Below are 18,136 nucleotides of genomic sequence, written 5' to 3' on the forward strand. Positions count from 1 at the left end.
CACCATATTTATCAATAACTTGGATGAAGGAATAGAGAGTTTTATATCCAAGTTTCCAGATGACACTAAGATCGGAGACACAGTAAGTTGTGTGGATGGGAGCAGGAAGTTACAAAGGGACAGATTAAGTGAGTGGACAAAACTGTGGCAGATGGAGTTCAGTGTGGGGAAGTGTGAGATCATCCACTTTGGATACCAGAAGGAAACATTGGAGTATTTTCTTAAAGTGAGAGACTGGGAACTGTGGAGGAGCAAAGGGATTTGGGTGTCCATGTACACAAATCACTAAAAGCTAGTGCCCAGATACAAAAAGTAATCACAAAGACTAATGGAATGTTGGCCTTTATCTCGAGGGCTGGAATACAAAGGGGAGGAATTTATGCTTCAGTTCCACAGAGCCTCGGTCAGAGCCCCTCTGGAGTACATATATCCAGAATATTAAACTCCAGCCCAGTTCTGAGGGTTATTTACATCAGAAACAAACCCCAACTGTCAGAATGAACATGGTTCAGTCCTGGATGTGATGAACAGCAGAATGCAACCCCCGCATCACAGGTGAACTCGCTGGTGTGTCAGAAGGTGGGATGAACGAGTGAATCCCTTCCCAGACACGGAGCAGGTGAACGGCCTCGCCCCAGTGTGAACTCGCTGGTGTTGCAGCAGGTGTGACGACTGAGTGAATCCCTTCCCACACACGGAGCAGGTGAACGGCCTCTCCCCAGTGTGAGTACGTTGGTGTCTCAGCAGGTTGGATGAACAAGTGAATCCCTTCCCACACACGGAGCAGGTGAACGGCCTCTACCCAGTGTTAACTTGCCGGTGTTGCAGCAGCTTGGAAGACTCAGTGAATCCCTTCCCACACACGGAGCAGGTGAACGGCCTCTCCCCAGTGTGAATTCGCTGGTGTGTCAGCAGGTGGGATGATTTAATTAATCCCTTCCCACACACGGAGCAGGTGAACGGCCTCTCCCCAGTGTGACTGCGTCGATGAGATGCGAGCCGGGAGGGGTAATTGAATCCCTTCCCACAGTCCCCACATTTCCACGGTTTCTCCGTGGTCCGGGTGTCCTTGTGTCTCTCCAGGTTGGACGATCAGTTGAAGCCTCGTCCACAAACAGAACACGTGGACGGTTTCTCCCCTCTGTGAATGGTGCGATGTTTTTTCAGGCTGTGCAACTGGTTAAAGCTCTTTCCACACTCAGAGCACTGGAACACTCTCACTCGGGTGTGTGTTTCTCGGTGATTTTCCACTCACACAGATGTTTGAAATCTTTTCCCACAGACAGAACAGACAAACAGTTCTCCTTCCACATTCAAAGGCCGATGATATTCAGGTCCTGATGAATCGAGGGACTGTCAGATCCTGACGTGAGGTTTGGTTTGAGTTTCCGTCTGCAAATCCTCCCCTTCTAATACCCTGTAAAAGGAGTTTACAAAAGTCCTCACTGTAAATACAGGATAGAAATTCAGAACAGACAATTCTAGTTTCGATGGAACATTCCTCCCGCTCATTCCCCCAGACTGTAAATCCCCGTCCCACACACTCTCCCTCCTCCCTGTGCTGAAATCCAAACCCATCGCACCATCTCCATCATTTCTTCCCTCCACTCCCAGTTTCCTCCCTCCCTCTACTCTGGTCGGGTTCAGTTCTCCACCCCCTGGGAGCAGAGTGAGAGGAAAATAAATGAGGCACAGGGACCCTGAAGCCCCGCCCACTCTTTGTTCACCGTCACAGGGACCCTGAAGCCCCGCCCACTCTTTGCTCACAGTCACTGGGACCCTGAAGCCCCGCCCACTCTTTGTTCACAGTCACTGGGACCCTGAAGCCCCGCCCACTCTTTGTTCCCGGTCACTGGGACCCTGAAGTCCTGCCCACTCTTTGTTCACCGTCACAGGGACCCTGAAGCCACGCCCACTCTTTGTTCTCAGTCACTGGGACCCTGAAGCCCCGCCCACTCTTTGTTCCCAGTCACTGGGACCCTGAAACCCCGCCCACTCTTTGTTCCCAGTCACTGGGACCCTGAAGCCCCGCCCACTCTTTGTTCCCAGTCACTGGGACACTGAAACCCCGCCCACTCTTGAGCAAAGATGGCCGCGCATGCGCCGTGAACCCTGAACTCTGACCAAGATGGCGGCCAGTTCCCCGCTCACCCGGGCGGCCGCCGGTCGGGCCTGTCACCGCGGTGTAAACACGGGGCCTGTGGGCTCTTATTCGGGGCCTGAGGCCTACACCGGGTGTTTATGAAGCTTCCCTGCCCACCCACGGGTCCAATTCCTCCCCCGCGCCCACCGTCTCCGACCGGATCCCGACCCGCCTGTTCCACCTCAGTCCGTCTCCACCACTCGCACCGCGCATGCTCAGAGCACCGCCCAGTCCCGCGCCTGCGCACTGGGCTCCTGTAGTCACTGATCGGGCACTTTCTGGGCCGCGGGGGATTCTGGGTAAACTCACCGCCATTGAAGGTCCGAATCGGTGAACAGAAATTTCGTTATCGCATCGAGATTGGGGCCGGAGGGACAATAAACATTAAACAAAATCAATCAATAAATTATACAGAAACCCGAGTGCCCGGGCCCTCAGACAGGGAGCGAAGTTCACTGGTCGGCACTTTTCCTTCACCAACTCGCACCTCAGGCCCCGCCCAGTCTGGTTCAATTGATCAATGTTTTCCAACTGTGTTTTCCAACTCGAGTTCAGGCCTGTCATTCTGAGAGAAACTTCGAGGCCTCATTTTTTCTGTGTGCTGTGAGGACCGATATCGTTCATCTTGATCTATTCCTGGTTCAATAAGTTTTGCTGAAGCCTTCTTTGCAGAGGCGGGTACAATTTTGTCTTTTAAAAAGCATTTGGACAGTTACATGGGTAAGATGGGTATCGAGGGATATGGGCCAAGTGCAGGCAATTGGGACGAGCTTAGTGGTATAAGCTGGGCGACATGGACATGTTGGGCCGAAGGGCCTGTTTCCATGTTGTAAACTTCTCTGATTCTATTCTATGAATGTGGCCCAGGCCAAGTGTCAGGAGATTGGATCAGGCCCACCATAGAAAATGAGTTTGACCCCCCTGAGATAGTCAATGTGAACCGGATTATCCTCATCCACTGACCCAGCAACTTCCTCAAAAAACTCAAGCAAGTTTGTAAGACGCGACCTTCTTTTCCGGAAGCCGTGTTGAGTGTCTCTCACGGCCCCTCCCCATTCCCCTCGCAATAAACGCCAACATTCCATTTGCCTTCCGAATCACTTCTTGTACCTGCAGACCAACTTTCTGTGATTCATGTACTACGATACCCAGATCCCTCTGTACTTCATAATTCTGCAATCTTTCTCCATTTAAATAATATACTGCTCTTCTATTCCTCCTGCCAAAGTGGACAAGTTCACATTTTCCCACATTATACTCCATCTGCCAAATTTTTGCTCACTCACTTAACCTATCCATATCCCTTTGCAGACTCCTTATTCCTCTTCACAACTTATTTTCCGACCTACCTTTGTCTCATTAGCAAATTTAGCAACAATACATTCGCTCCCTTCATCCAAGTCATTGATATCGATTGTAAATATTTGAGCCAGATCTTTACAAAACACTGGTCAAGCTTCAGCTGGAGTATTGTGTTCATTCTGGGCAGCACACTTCAGGAAGGATGTCAAGGCCTGAGAGAGGGTGCAGAGGAGATTTACTGGACTGGTACCAGGGATATAGGATTCAGTTACATGGAGAGACTGGAGAAACTGGAGTTGTTCTCCTTGGAGCAGGGAAGGTTAAGGGGAGATTTAATCGAGGTGTTCAAAGTCATGAAGGGTCTTGATAGGCTGAATGGTGAGAAACTGTTTCCAGTGGCAGGAGATCAGTAACCAGAGGACACAGCATTCAGGTAATTGGCAGAAGAACTAGAGGTGAGATGAGGAGAATATTTTAACGCAGCCATTTGTTATGAGCTGGAATACACTGCATGAAAGGATGGGGGAATCAGAGTCAATTGTAATTTTCAAAAGGGAATTGGATAAATACTTGAATAGGATAAATTTGCAGGATAAAGGGCATGAGAATGGGATTAATTGGATAGCTCTTTCCTAAATCCAACACAGGCATGATGGGCCTAATGGCCTCCTTCTGTGCTTTATCATTCAATGATTCTATGATAAAGGGCCAGACACTGCTTCATCCTTCACTAACAGGGTCCCTATTAACAGTCGCTCCCTTCTGTATTCAGTGCAGTGAATGGAAACCTGTCTATTTTAGTGAGTTCAGCCTTTCTAAAATCTCTCACTATTTTCGAAGATCCATTTGACTCACTTGTTTCATTTTGAAAGACTTCTGATTTTTCTACTGTGTGTCGATGGTTTTGTTTAAAGGTGGAATGACATTTGTTTCAAAATATTCTGTTCTAACCCCCGGCCCAGTTTAAAACCCTCTGCACGACTGACCAGGAAGATCGCAAGTCCAATCCTTGATCTCAGCCAAGGCAGCAGTTCAGGGGCTGGAATTGGCCTCAGTACCACTGGGCTAAATAAGAGTAACCCTGCTCTCGAAGGAGATCCAGTGACCTCAACTGGGAAATTTATGGCTGTCATTTGAGGGCAGGACTGGCCTCGACCGTGATGCCTACCACAGTGGATAATCCTGCTGTCACTCACTGTGTGGGCTCATGTATAAATGTTCCCTTACTGTTCGATTATTAACTAAGTCTGGGCTCATTACTCCAGATGAACTCGCTGGTGTCTCCGCAGGTTGGATGAATGAGTGAATCCCTTCCCACACACGGAGCAGTTGAACGGCCTCTCCCCAGTGTGAACTCGCTGGTGTGTCAGAAGGTGGGATGAACGAGTGAATCCCTTCCCACACACGGAGCAGGTGAACGGCCTCTCCTCAGTGTGAGTGCGTCGATGATGTGTCAGCAGTTCCCATTTGCTCTTAAAGCTCTTCCCACATTCAGAACATTTAAACGGTCTCTTATCAGTGTGAACAAGTTGGTGTGTCAGTAGGTGCTGTGACTGAATGAATCCCTTTCCACACATGGAGCAGGTGAACGGTCTCTCCCCAGTGTGAGCACGCTGGTGGGCAATGAGAGTGGATGACTGTCTGAACCTCTTCCCGCAGTGAGAGCAACTGAACGGTCTCTCGTCAGTGTGAATTCGCTGGTGTCGAATCAGTCCCTCCGAGCTTTTAAACCTGTTCCCACAGTCAGAGCATTTAAAAGGTCTCTCCGCAGTGTGAATAAGCTGGTGTGTTCGGAGGGCGGATGAAAGAGTGAATCCATTCCCACACAGAGAGCAAGTGAACGGCCTCTCGCCAGTGTGACTGTGTCGATGAGTTTCCAGCTGGGACGGATAATTGAATCCCTTCCCACAGTCCCCACATTTCCACGGTTTCTGCGTGGTCCGGGTGTCCTTGTGTCTCTCCAGGTTGGACGATCAGTTGAAGCCTCGTCCACACACAGAACACGTGGACGGTTTCTCCCCGCTGTGAATGGTGCGATGTTTTTTCAGGCTGTGTAACTGGTTAAAGCTCTTTCCACAGTCAGTGCACTGGAACACTCTCACTCGGGTGTGTGTGTCTCGGTGATTTTCCACTCACACTGATGTTTGAAATCTTTTCCCACAGAGAGAACAGACAAACATTTCTCCTTCCACATTCAAAGGCCGGTGATATTCAGGTCCTGATGAATCGAGTGACTCGGTCAGATCTTGACGTGATGTTTGGTTTGAGTTTCCCGTCTGCAAATCCTCCCCTTCTAATCCCCTGTGAAAGGAGTTTACAAAAGTCCTCACTGTAAATACAGGATAGAAATTCAGAACAGACAATTCGAGTTTCTCTGGATCATTTTTTCATCTTTTGAGCCTCGAAAGCTGTAAATCCCCGTCCCACACACTCTCTCTCCTCCTTGTGCTGAAATCCAAACCCATTGCACCAACTGCAACATTTATTCCTCTGCTCTTTTGAATTCAGTTCCACACTCACTGGTTCCCCTCTCTCTCCTCCCCTGAAGATGCTGACTTTCCTTCCCGTATCCTAACTCGCACCAAGTCCCATTCACCCATCACACTTGTACTTACTGACCGACAGTGACTCCCGGTCCAGCAATGCGTCATATTTAGATTCCTCATCCTTGTGCACAAATCCATCCATGGCCCTCGCCCATCCCAATCCCTGTAACCTCCTCCAGCCCTCCGACCCTCCCCTATCTTGTAACCTCCTCCGACCCTCCCCGATCTCTGTACCCTCCTCCGACCCTCCCCAATCTCTGTAACCTCCTACATGGCCCGCCGACCCTCCCCAATCTCTGTAACCTCCTCCATCTCTGTAACCTCCTCCAGCCCTCCGACCCTCCCCTATCTCTGTAACCTCCTCCAGCCCTCCGACCCTACCCTGTCTCTGTCACCTCCTCCAGCTCTCCGACCCTCCCCTATCTCTGTAACCTCCTCCAGCCTTCCGACCCTCCCAGATCTCTGCTCTCCCCCATTCCCTTCGCCCCACCATTGGGGGCCGTGCCTTCAGCTGTCTGAGCCCCAAGCTCTGGAATTCCCTCCCTGAACCTCTCCCCCTCTCTCTCCTCCTTCAATCCTCCCTCTTTGACCCAGCTTTCGGTGCCCTGTCCTAATCTCTCCTCATTCTTCTCTTCCCGCTCCTGTGAACCCTCTTGACCCATTTTGCTCCGTTAAAGGCGCGATCGAAATGCAAGTTGTTGTTGACTCTGCGGGTTCAGTTCGAGCGGAGATTGGGTCGGGCCCGATCCCGGGAAGCGGCGGGTAGTGGAGGGGGGATGATGCCGCCTGTTTTCTCTCGGGTCCTGGGCCCTACACTCGGTGTTTCTGGGCCCTGTGATCCCCGCCCTTTATTAACCCGCTCTCTCCACACCTCCTCTGACCTGCTCGAACCGCGCTCTCTGCCTCGACCCTTCGGGCCGCGCATGCTCAGCTCACACTGACCAACAATCAGCCTCTCCTGCGCCGGCGCACTGGGCTCCTCTCAGATCGATAGGGGACATTCCGGCGCGCGGTGCAGTCTGGGGACGGACCGCCGCCATTGGAGCTCCGACCTGACCCTCAGTTTCTCTGATGGGACTGAGATTGGGGGCGGGGGAAAAGCGCTTTTGGAGCAGCGGAGGGCGGAGCGGAAATAATAAAATATAATAAACCAAACCCGAGAGCCCGGGGCACGCTGGGTAATGGAGACCGCCATTAAACCGTCAGAAACACTCACAGCGCAGGCGCGCACCGCCTCGCCTCGAAAAAACTTTGGGAAATGTATTTTTCCCCAAATCTGTTAATAATTTACTCTCATTACACATTGGAACTGACGGGCTGGATTGATGTTTATTTTCCAATTGCAGCTCAGGACCTTCAATCCCAGCGTCAACCCGGAGCAAATGCGCTCCCGACCAATAGGAAGAGCGGAGAGGGACTGGAGGAACGAGCGGGCGGTTGGTCCTCCAACCAATCGGAGTGTGTGAGGGGCGGGACTTGCGGCGGAGGGTCTGAGCCCGGATCTCACTCCTTCTCTGGAACTCTGCCGAATTTTTGAAACTTGATTCATCTCAAGATAAAAGTCCAGAAGAAAACTGGACCTTTCAGTTGTGGCTTTAAACAGATGAAACCCTGTGGTGTCGAGCAAACAGTTCAACATTTGTTGGTAAAATGACTCTGATGAAGTAATGGAGAGCCATGTCTCCAAGTTTGCTGATGACACTGAGTAAAGAGTCACAGTAAATAGTGTAGATGGGAGCAGAAAGTTGCAAGGGGGCAATAATAGATTCAGTGAGTGGGCAAAACGGTGGCAGGTGGAGTTGAATGTGGGGAAATGTGAATTCACCCACTTTGAACCTAAGACAGAGATCAGAGTATTTACCAAACGGCAAGCAGCGAGAAACTGTGGAGGAGCAGAGAGATTTCGGGGTCCAAGTACCGAAATCACTAAAAGCTAGTGGACAGTTACAAAAAATAATTTTAAAGGCTAAAGGAATGATGGCCTTCATCTCAAGGGGGCTGGAATATAAAGGAGTGGAAGTGATGTTACAGTTGCACAGAGCTCTGGTTAAACCCCATCTGGAGACTGCCTTCAGTTCTGGGCACTGCACCTCAGGGAGGATATACTGGCCTTGGAAGGGGTGCAGCACAGATTCACCAGAGTGATACTGACAGATTGCATAGACTGGGCTTGTTTTGAGTGGAGCTTGGAAGATTAAGGGGTGATCTAATCGAGGTGATTGAAGGATTTGATAGGGCAGATAGAGAGAAACTACTTCCTCTGGTGGGGGAGTCCAGAACAAGGGGGCATAACCTTAAAATTAGAGCGAGGCCATTCAGGGGCGATGTCAGGAATCACTTCTTCGCACAAAGGGCAGTGGAAATCTGGAACTCTCTCCCTGAGAGCAGTCGAGGCTGGGGGTCAAGTGAAAATTTCAGATCTGAGATTGATAGATTTTTGATAGGCGAGGGTATTAAAGGTTATGGTACCAAGGCGGGTGGATGGAGTTAAGATACAGATCAGATATGATACAATTAAATGGCGGAACAGGTTGGAGGGGCTGAATGGCCTCCTCCTGTTCATAATGATTAAACGTTCCTAATCTCTGCACAATTACAGAACGGACCGATTGTTAATAGGAGCTCCGTTAATGAAATCCCCTGACATTCAAAGATAAACGGGACTGTCCCTTTAACTGTAAACAAAGGGGAGTGCCTGTCCCTTTAAATATCTGCCCCATTCCCACAGGCAGTGGGAGGAGGAACAGCGCGCGGTCTCATTCCGCCCAAAACCAGCGGGGCCTCGCGCGAGGCAGCAGCTCCATGAGGGGGCGGGGCCTCGGCTCTGACGTCTCCAGGAGCCCAGCGCGCAGGCGCGGGAGAGGCTCTGAGCGTTCGCCGGACGGAGTCGGAGGGTCGGGAGCAGGGAGGCGGGGGGCGGGGAGCAGGTAGGCGGGGGGCGGGGGACAGGACACTGAGAAACCGGGCGGAGACCGCGCCCCACGGCTTATAAACATGGAGCGAGGCCGCAGGACCCGAGTCGGATCCTCTGGTCCCGAGTGTGAGCAGCCGGGCGGTAACTGCGGGACTTCTCCCCGGAGATCGGCCCGGGTTTCCGGGGGAAACGGCCGCCATCTTTGTACAGGAGGATGGAGCGTCACTGCGCATGCGCGGCCATCTTGGTACAGGACGGAGGAGCGTCACGGCGCATGCGCGGCCACCTTGGTACAGGTACAGAGTGGGCGGGGCTTCAGGATATTTCACTCAGAATCTCTACCCGTGCTGTCCCTGCCCCGGGAGTGTTTGATGGGACAGTGTAGAGGGAGCTTTACTCTGTATCTAACCCATGCTGTACCTGCCCTGGGAGTGTTTGATGGGACAGTGCAGAGGGAGCTTTACTCTGTATCTAACCCATGCTGTACCTGCCCTGGGAGTGTTTGATGGGACAGTGCAGAGGGAGCTTTACTCTGTATCTAACCCGTGCTGGACCTGCCCCGGGAGTGTTTGATGGGACAGTGCAGAGGGAGCTTTACTCTGTATCGAACCCGTGCTGTACCTGCCCTGGGAGTGTTTGATGGGACAGTGCAGAGGGAGCTTTACTCTGTATCTAACCCGTGCTGTACCTGCCCCGGGAGTGTTTGAATGGACAGTGCAGAGGGAGCTTTACTCTGTATCGAACCCGTGCTGTCCCTGCCCTGGGAGTGTTTGATGGGACAGTGTAGAGTGAGCTTTACTCTGTATCTAACCCGTGCTGGACCTGCCCCGGGAGTGTTTGATGGGACAGTGTAGAGGGAGCTTTACTCTGTATCGAACCCGTGCTGTCCCTGCCCTGGGAGTGTTTGATGGGACAGTGTAGAGGGAGCTTTACTCTGTATCTAACCCGTGCTGTACCTGCCCTGGGAGTGTTTGATGGGACAGTGTAGAGGGAGCTTTACTCTGTATCTAACCCGTGCTGTACCTGCCCCGGGAGTGTTTGTTGGGACAGTGCAGAGGGAGCTTTACTCTGTATCTAACCCGTGCTGTACCTGCCCCGGGAGTGTTTGATGGGACAGTGTAGAGGGAGCTTTACTCTGTATCTAACCCGTGCTGTGCCTGCCCCGGGAGTGTTTGAATGGACAGTGCAGAGGGAGCTTTACTCTGTATCTAACCCGTGCTGTACCTGCCCCGGGAGTGTTTGATGGGACAGTGTAGAGGGAGCTTTACTCTGTATCTAACCCGTGCTGTACCTGCCCCGGGAGTGTTTGATGGGACAGTGCAGAGGGAGCTTTACTCTGTATCTAACCCGTGCTGTACCTGCCCCGGGAGTGTTTGATGGGACAGTGTAGAGGGAGCTTTACTCTGTATCTAACCCGTGCTGTACCTGCCCCGGGAGTGTTTGATGGGACAGTGCAGAGGGAGCTTTACTCTGTATCTAACCCGTGCTGTACCTGCCCCGGGAGTGTTTGATGGGACAGTGTAGAGGGAGCTTTGCTCTGTATCCAACCCGTGCTGTACCTGCCCCGGGAGTGTTTGATGGGACAGTGCAGAGGGAGCTTTACTCTGTATCTAACCCGTGCTGTACCTGCCCCGGGAGTGTTTGATGGGACAGTGCAGATGGAGCTTTACTCTGTATCTAACCCGTGCTGTACCTGCCCCGAGAGTGTTTGATGGGACAGTGCAGAGGGAGCTTTACTCTGTATCTAACCCGTGCTGTACCTGCCCCGGGAGTGTTTGATGAGACAGTGTAGAGAGAGCTTTACTCTGTATCTAACCCGTGCTGTACCTGCCCCGGGAGTGTTTGATGGGACAGTGCAGAGGGAGCTTTCCTCTGTATCGAACCCGTGCTGTACCTGCCCCGGGAGTGTTTGATGGGACAGTGTAGAGGGAGCTTTACTCTGTATCTAACCCGTGCTTTCCCTGCCCTGGGAGTGTTTGATGGGACAGTGTAGAGGGAGCTTTACTCTGTATCTAACCCGTGCTGTACCTGCCCTGGGAATGTTTGATGGGACAGTGTAGAGGGAGCTTTACTCTGTATCTAACCCGTGCTGTACCTGCCCCGGGAGTGTTTGATGGGACAGTGTCGAGGGAGCTTTACTCTGTATCTAACCCGTGCTGTCCCTGCCCTGGGAGTGTTTGATGGGACAGTGTAGAGGGAGTTTTGCCCAGAATCTCAACCCATGCTGTCCCTGCCCTGGGAGTGGTTGATGGGACAGTGTGGAGTGAGCTTTACCCTGTATCTAACCCGTGCTGTACCTGTTCTGGGATTGTGAGACGGGACAGTGTGGAGGGAGCTTTATTCGGTATCGAACCCATGCTGTCCCTGCCCTGGGAGTGTTTGATGGAACAGTGCAGAGGGAACTTTACACTCTATCTCACCTTATTGTACCTGCCCTGGGAGTGTTTGTTGGGACAGTGCAGAGGGAACTTTACACTCGATCTCACCCGTGCTGGACCTGCCCCGGGAGTGTTTGATGGGACAGTGTCGAGGGAGCTTTACCCTGTATCTAAACTGTGCTGTTCCTGCCCTGGGAGTGTTTGATGGGACAGTGTGGAGTGAGCTTTGCTCTGTATCTCACCCGTGCTGTACCTGCCCTGGGAGTGTTTGATGGGACAGTGTCGAGGGAGCTTTACTCTGGATCTAACCTGTGCTGTCCCTGCCCTGGGAGTGTTTGGGACAGTGTCGAGGGAGCTTTACTCTGTGTCTAATCCGTGCTGTACCTGCCCTGGGAGTGTTTGGGACAGTGTGCAGCAATCAATAACCAATGATTAACGCTATTCACCCCTATTTATTAAAATCTGGGATATAGTTTCTGAACAGCTTCATCAACGGAGCCTCTCACTTTTCCTCTCCCTATTCTTCTTCCCAAAATCTATCACTTCACATTTCTCTGCATTAAATTTCATCTGCCATCTATCTGTCCAATTTATTATCCAGTGTCCGTGACACTGAAGTCACTTCCAGTCCTCTTCACAGTTCCCCACACTCCCTATCTTGGTGGCATTTGAATTATCTGGAGATTTTCATCTTGTGCCCGAAATTCCCGAGCCCAGATCATTTCCCTGTATTGAGAAGAGCAATGGTACCAACACTGACCCTGGGGGACACCACTGTTTACATCCCTCCAGTCTGAACAATATCCATTATCCACGACTCTCTGTTTTCTGCCCTTTCCCCAACTTCCTGTCCACGCTGCCCCACTCCCTTCAATTCCGTGAGCCTTAATTTTATCAACAAGCCTCCTGTGCGGCACCTTCTCAAACACTGTTAGACAATCCATCCACACAACACCCACTGCATTCCCTTTATCACCACACTGTGTTATTTCCTCAAATAATCCCTGCTGTCTGTCCTGAATTCATCCATTTCACGAACAAATGTTGAAATGTTTGCTCCACCCCACAGGGTTCCATCTGTTTAAAGCCACACAGAGAGAGGTGGGAGAGGCCCATTGTCGGACAGTGTGAGCTGAGGGGTGGGAGAGGCCCATTGTTGGACAGTGTGAGCTGAGGGGTGGGAGAGGCCCATTGTTGGACAGTGTGAGCTGAGGGGTGGGAGAGGCCCATTGTTGGACAGTGTGAGCTGAGGGGTGGGAGAGGCCCATTGTTGGACAGTGTGAGCTGAGGGGTGGGAGAGGCCCATTGTTGGACAGTGTGAGCTGAGGGGTGGGAGAGGCCCATTGTTGGACAGTGTGAGCTGAGGAGTGGGAGAGGCCCATTGTTGGACAGTGTGAGCTGAGGGGTGGGAGAGGCCCATTGTCGGACAGTGTGAGCTGAGGGGTGGGAGAGGCCCATTGTTGGACAGTGTGAGCTGAGGGGTGGGAGAGGCCCATTGTTGGACAGTGTGAGCTGAGGGGTGGGAGAGGCCCATTGATGGACAGGGTGAGCTGAAGGGTGGGAGAGGCCCATTGATGGACAGGGTGAGCTGAGGGGTGGGAGAGGCCCATTGTTGGACAGTGTGAGCTGAGGGGTGGGAGAGGCCCATTGTTGGACAGTGTGAGCTGAGGGGTGGGAGAGGCCCATTGTTGGACAGTGTGAGCTGAGGGGTGGGAGAGGCCCATTGTTGGACAGTGTGAGCTGAGCAGGCGCAGGAGACGCAGACTTCAGTGAACACAGAATGCCCCACAGACCCCAATATAAAACAGTGAACATTATCCCCCCCAGACCCCAATATAAAACAGTGAACATTATCCCCCCCAGACCCCAATATAAAACAGTGAACATTATCCCCCCCAGACCCCAATATAAAACAGTGAACATTATCCCCCCCAGACCCCAATATAAAACAGTGAACATTATCCCCCCAGACCCCAATATAAAACAGTGAACATTATCCCCCCCAGACCCCAATATAAAACAGTGAACATTATCCCCCCCAGACCCCAATATAAAACAATGAACATTATCCCCCCAGACCCCAATATAAAACAGTGAACATTATCCCCCCCAGACCCCAATATTAAACAGTGAACATTATCCCCCCTCAGACCCCAATATTAAACAGTGAACATTATCCCCCCCAGACCCCAATATTAAACAGTGAACATTATCCCCCCCAGACCCCAATATAAAACAGTGAACATTATCCCCCCAGACCCCAATATAAAACAGTGAACATTATCCCCCCCAGACCCCAATATAAAACAGTGAACATTATCCCCCCCAGACCCCAATCTAAAACAGTGAACATTTTCCCCCCAAACCCCTCCCCCCAGACCCAAATGACGACGGATCAGGGAACATCTGTAAAGGAAGTTGGAATGGTAACTGGTCAGAGAGCGTCTCTTTGATAGAGAAATCGGGGTGTGTCAGTGAATATAAGAAGGAAAAATGGAGATGGGTCAAGGAGAGCCCATCACCAAAATTGGGAGATGTTGTGGAAGAGGGGGAGAGAACTTCACGGGGAGGGAGAGAGGGGAACCAGTGAGTGCAGAACTGAACCCAGTCAGAGACAACACCTTCAGAGGGAGGGAGAGAAAACTCAGATGGAATGAAATATGTTGGGGATGGTGCGATGGGTTTGGATTTCAGCACAGGGAGGAGGGAGAGTGTGTGGGACGGGGATTTACAGTCTGGGGGAATGAGCGGGAAGAATATTCTATCGAAACTAGAATTGTCTGTTCTGAATTTCTATCCTGTATTTGCAGTGAGGACTTTTGTAAACTCCTTTTACAGGGGATTGGAAGGCGAGGATTCACAGACGGGAAAATCAAACCAAACCTCAAGTCAATCTGACCGAGTCACTCGATTCATCAGGACCTGAATATCATCGGCCTTTGAATGTGGAAGGAGAAATGTTTGTCTGTTCTGTCGGTGGGAAAAGATCAAACTTCATTGTGAGTGGAAAATCACTGAGTCACACACACCCGAGTGAGAGTGTTCCAGTGCACTGACTGTGGAAAGAGCTTTACCGAGTGACACAGCCTGAAAAAACATCGCACCATTTACAGCGGGGAGAAACCGTCCACGTGTTCTGTGTGTGGACGAGCTTCAACTGATCGTCCAACCTGGAGAGACACAAGGACACCCAGACCACGGAGAAACCATGGAAATGTGGGGACTGTGGGAAGGGATTCAATTACCCCTCACAGCTGGAAACTCATCGACGCAGTCACACTGGGGAGAGGCCGTTTATCTGCTCCTCATATGGGAAGGGATTCACTCAGTCATCCACTCTGCTGAGACACCACCGATTTCAAACTGGGGAGAGGCCGTTCACCTGCTCCGTGTGTGGGAAAGGATTCACTTGTTCATCCAGCCTCATTTCACACCAACTTGTTCACAGTGATAAGAGAAATTTTAAATGTTCTGACTGTGAGAAGAGGTTTAAAAGCAGGAATGCTCTACTGAGACACCAACGTACTCACACTGGGGAGAGACCGATTATCTGCTCCGTGTGTGGGATGGGATTCACTCAGTCATCCACCCTGCTGAGACACCAGCGAATTCACACCGGGGAGAGGCCGTTCACCTGCGCAGAGTGTGGGAAGGGATTCGCTCATTCAGCCGACCGGCTGAGGCACCAGCGAGTTCACACTGGGGAGAGACCGTTCACCTGCTCCGTTTGTGGGAAAGGATTCACTTGTTCATCCAGTCTCATTGAACACCAACTTGTTCACAGTGATAAGAGACCTTTAAAATGTTCTGACTGTGGGAAGAGCTTTAAAAGCAGGAATGCTCTACTGAGACACCAACGTACTCACACTGGGGAGAGGCCGTTTACTTGCTCCGCATGTGGGAAAGGATTCACTCGGTCATCCGCCCTGCTGATTCACCAGCGAGTTCACACTGGGGAGAGGCCGTTCACCTGCGCAGAGTGTGGGAAGGGATTCACTTGTTCATCCGCCCTGCTGATTCACCAGCGAGTTCACACTGGGGAGAGGCCGTTCACCTGCTCAGAGTGTGGGAAGGGATTCACTCAGTCATCCGCCCTGCTGATTCACCAGCGAGTTCACACGGGGGAGAGACCGTTCACCTGCTCTGTGTGTGGAAAGGGATTCACTTGTTCATCCAGTCTCATTGAACACCAACCTGTTCACACTGATAAGAGACCTTTTAAATGTTCTGACTGTGGGAAGAGCTTTAAAAGCACAAACGGACTGCTGACACACCAACCGTTCACCTGCTCTGTTTGTGGGAAGGGATTCACTCAGTCATCCAACCTGCAGTCACACCAGCGAGTTCACATGTTACCACAGGGGTTGGATTCTGCTGTTAATCACATCCAGGACTGAACCATGTTCATTCTGACAGTTGGGGTTTGTTTCTGATAATAACCCCTATAACTGGGCTGGAGTTTAATATTCTGTATCAGTCTCAAATAAATCAGCTTTCTTTTCAAGACAGTGTACCATTGTTTAAAAAGGGAGAAAGGGATAGACTGAGTAATTACAGGCCAGTCAGCCGAACCTCGGTGGTAGCCAAATGATTGGAAACAATTCTGAGGGACAATATTAATCGTCATTTAGAAAGGCACGGATTAATCAAGGACAGTCAGCATGGATTTGTTCAGGGAATGTCGTGTCTGACTAAGTTGATTGACTCTTATGAGGAGGTAACGAGGAGGGTCGATGAGGGCAACGCGTTTGAAGTAGTATCCATGGATTTTAGCAAGTCTTTTGACAAGGTCCCACATGGCAGACTGGTCAAAAAAGTTAAATCCCTTGGGATCAAAGGGAAAGTGGCCAGTCGGATCCAAAATTGGCTCAGTGGCAGGAAGCAAAGGGTGATGGTTGACAGATGTTTTTGCAACTGGAAGGCTGTTTCCAGTGGGGTTCCTCAAGGCTCACTATTGGTCCCTTGCTTTTTGTGGTATATATTAATGATTTGCACTTGAATGTGGAGGACTTGATCAAGAAGTTTGCAGATAATACATAAATTGGCCGTGTGCTTGGTAGTGAGGAGGAAAGCTGTTGACTGCAGGAAGATATCAATGGACTGGTCAGGTGGGCAGATAAGTGGCAAATAGAATTCAATCCAGAGAAGTGTGAGGTAATGCAATTGGGGAGAGCAAACAAGGCGAGTATCTGTCCATGACGGTATTGGTAGGAGTGACCACCGCACAGTCCTTGTGGAGCCAAGTCCCGTCTTCACACTGAGGACACCATCCAACGTGTTGTGTGGCACTGCCATCGTGCTAAATGGGATAGATTCAGAACAGATCTTGCTGCTCAAAACTGGGCATCCGTGAGGCGCTGTGGGCCATCAGCAGCAGCAGAATTGGAATCCAACACAATCTGTAACCTCATGGTGTTCATATTCCTCACTCGTATAAACATATGAATTAAGAGCAGGAGTAGGCCATTCGGCCCCTCGAGCCTGATCTGTCATTTGATAAGATCATGGCTGATCTGATTGTGACATCAACCCTACTTTCCCATCTACCTACTATAACATTTGACTCCCTTGATAATCAGGAATCTATCTAACTCGGCCTTAAAAATATTCAATGACCCTGCCTCCCCCGCTCTCTGGGGAAGGGAGTTCCTCAGACTCACGACCTTCAGGGAAAAAAAATTCTCCTCATCTCCGTCTTCAATGGGAGACCCCTTATTTTTAAACTGTGGCCCCTAGTTCTAGTCTCTCCCACAAGGGGAAACATCCTCTCAGCATCTATCCCTTCTATTCCCCTCAGGATCTTATGTGTTTCAATAAGATCACCTCTCATCCTTCTAAACTCCAATGTATACAGGCCCAACTTGTCCAACCTTTCCTCATAAGATAACCCCCTCATCCCAGGAATCAGTCGAGTGAACCTTCTCTGAACCGCCTCCAAAGCAATTATGTCCTTTCTTAAATAAGGAGACCAAAACTGCACACAGTATTCCAGATGTGGTCTCACCAATGCCCTGAACAACTGTAGTAAAATATTTCCACTTTTATATTCCATTCCCCTTGTAGTAAATGAGAACATTCCATTTGCATTCCTAATCACTTCTTGTACCTACATACTAACTTTCTGTGATTCATGTACTACGATACCCAGATCCCTCTGTACTTCAGAGTTCTGCAATCTCTCTCCATTTAAATAATATACTGCTTTTCTATTCCTCTTGCCAAAGTGGACAAGTTCACATTTTCCCACATTATACTCCATCTGCCAAATTTTTGCTCACTCACTTCACCTATCTATATCCCTTTATGAACTCCTTATGTCCTCTTCACAACTTTCTTTCCTACCTACCTTTGTCTCATTAGCAAATTTAGCAACAATACATTTGGTCCCTTCATCCAAATCATTGATATAGATTGTAAATAGTTGAGGCCCAACCACTGATCCCTGTGGCACTCCACTTGTTACATCTTGCCAACCTGAAAATGACCCATTTATGCCGACTCTCTGTTTCCTGTTAGCGAACCAATCCTTTATCCATGCTAATATGTTACCGCTGACACCATGAGTTCTTATTTTGTGTCGTCACCTTTGATGTGGCACCTTGTCAAAAGCCTTCTGGATATCCAAGTGCACCTCATCCAAAGGGTCCCCTTTATCCACGTTGCTTGTTACTTCCTCAAAGAACTCTAATAAATTATTCAAACACGATTTCCCTTTCACAAAGCCGTGTTGACTCTGCCTGATTGCATTGAGATTTTCTAAGTGCCCTGCCAGAATCTCCTTAATAATAGATTCTCGCATTTTCCCCATGACAGTTGTTAAGCTAACTGGCCTGTAGTTTCCGGCTTTCTGTCT

At 50.3% G+C, this 18,136-nt stretch overlaps 1 protein-coding gene and 1 pseudogene across 1 annotated transcript; one reads left to right on the forward strand and one right to left on the reverse strand.

The window, feature by feature from the left end:
- Positions 1–240: 240 nt before the first annotated feature.
- Positions 241–6,133, reverse strand: LOC137315773 (zinc finger protein 16-like; annotated as a pseudogene).
- An 8,320-nt stretch (positions 6,134–14,453) lies between these two features.
- LOC137315723 (zinc finger protein 615-like) lies at positions 14,454–15,787 on the forward strand (the record flags this gene model as incomplete). Its single annotated transcript, XM_067980227.1, has 1 exon — positions 14,454–15,787. A coding segment is annotated over one exon (1,227 nt), but the record flags the coding sequence as incomplete, so codon positions are not given.
- Between the last annotated feature and the right edge of the window lie 2,349 nt (positions 15,788–18,136).

This window comes from Heptranchias perlo, unplaced genomic scaffold (assembly GCF_035084215.1).
Source record: "Heptranchias perlo isolate sHepPer1 unplaced genomic scaffold, sHepPer1.hap1 HAP1_SCAFFOLD_56, whole genome shotgun sequence".
Classification (NCBI taxonomy): Eukaryota; Metazoa; Chordata; class Chondrichthyes; order Hexanchiformes; family Hexanchidae; genus Heptranchias; species Heptranchias perlo.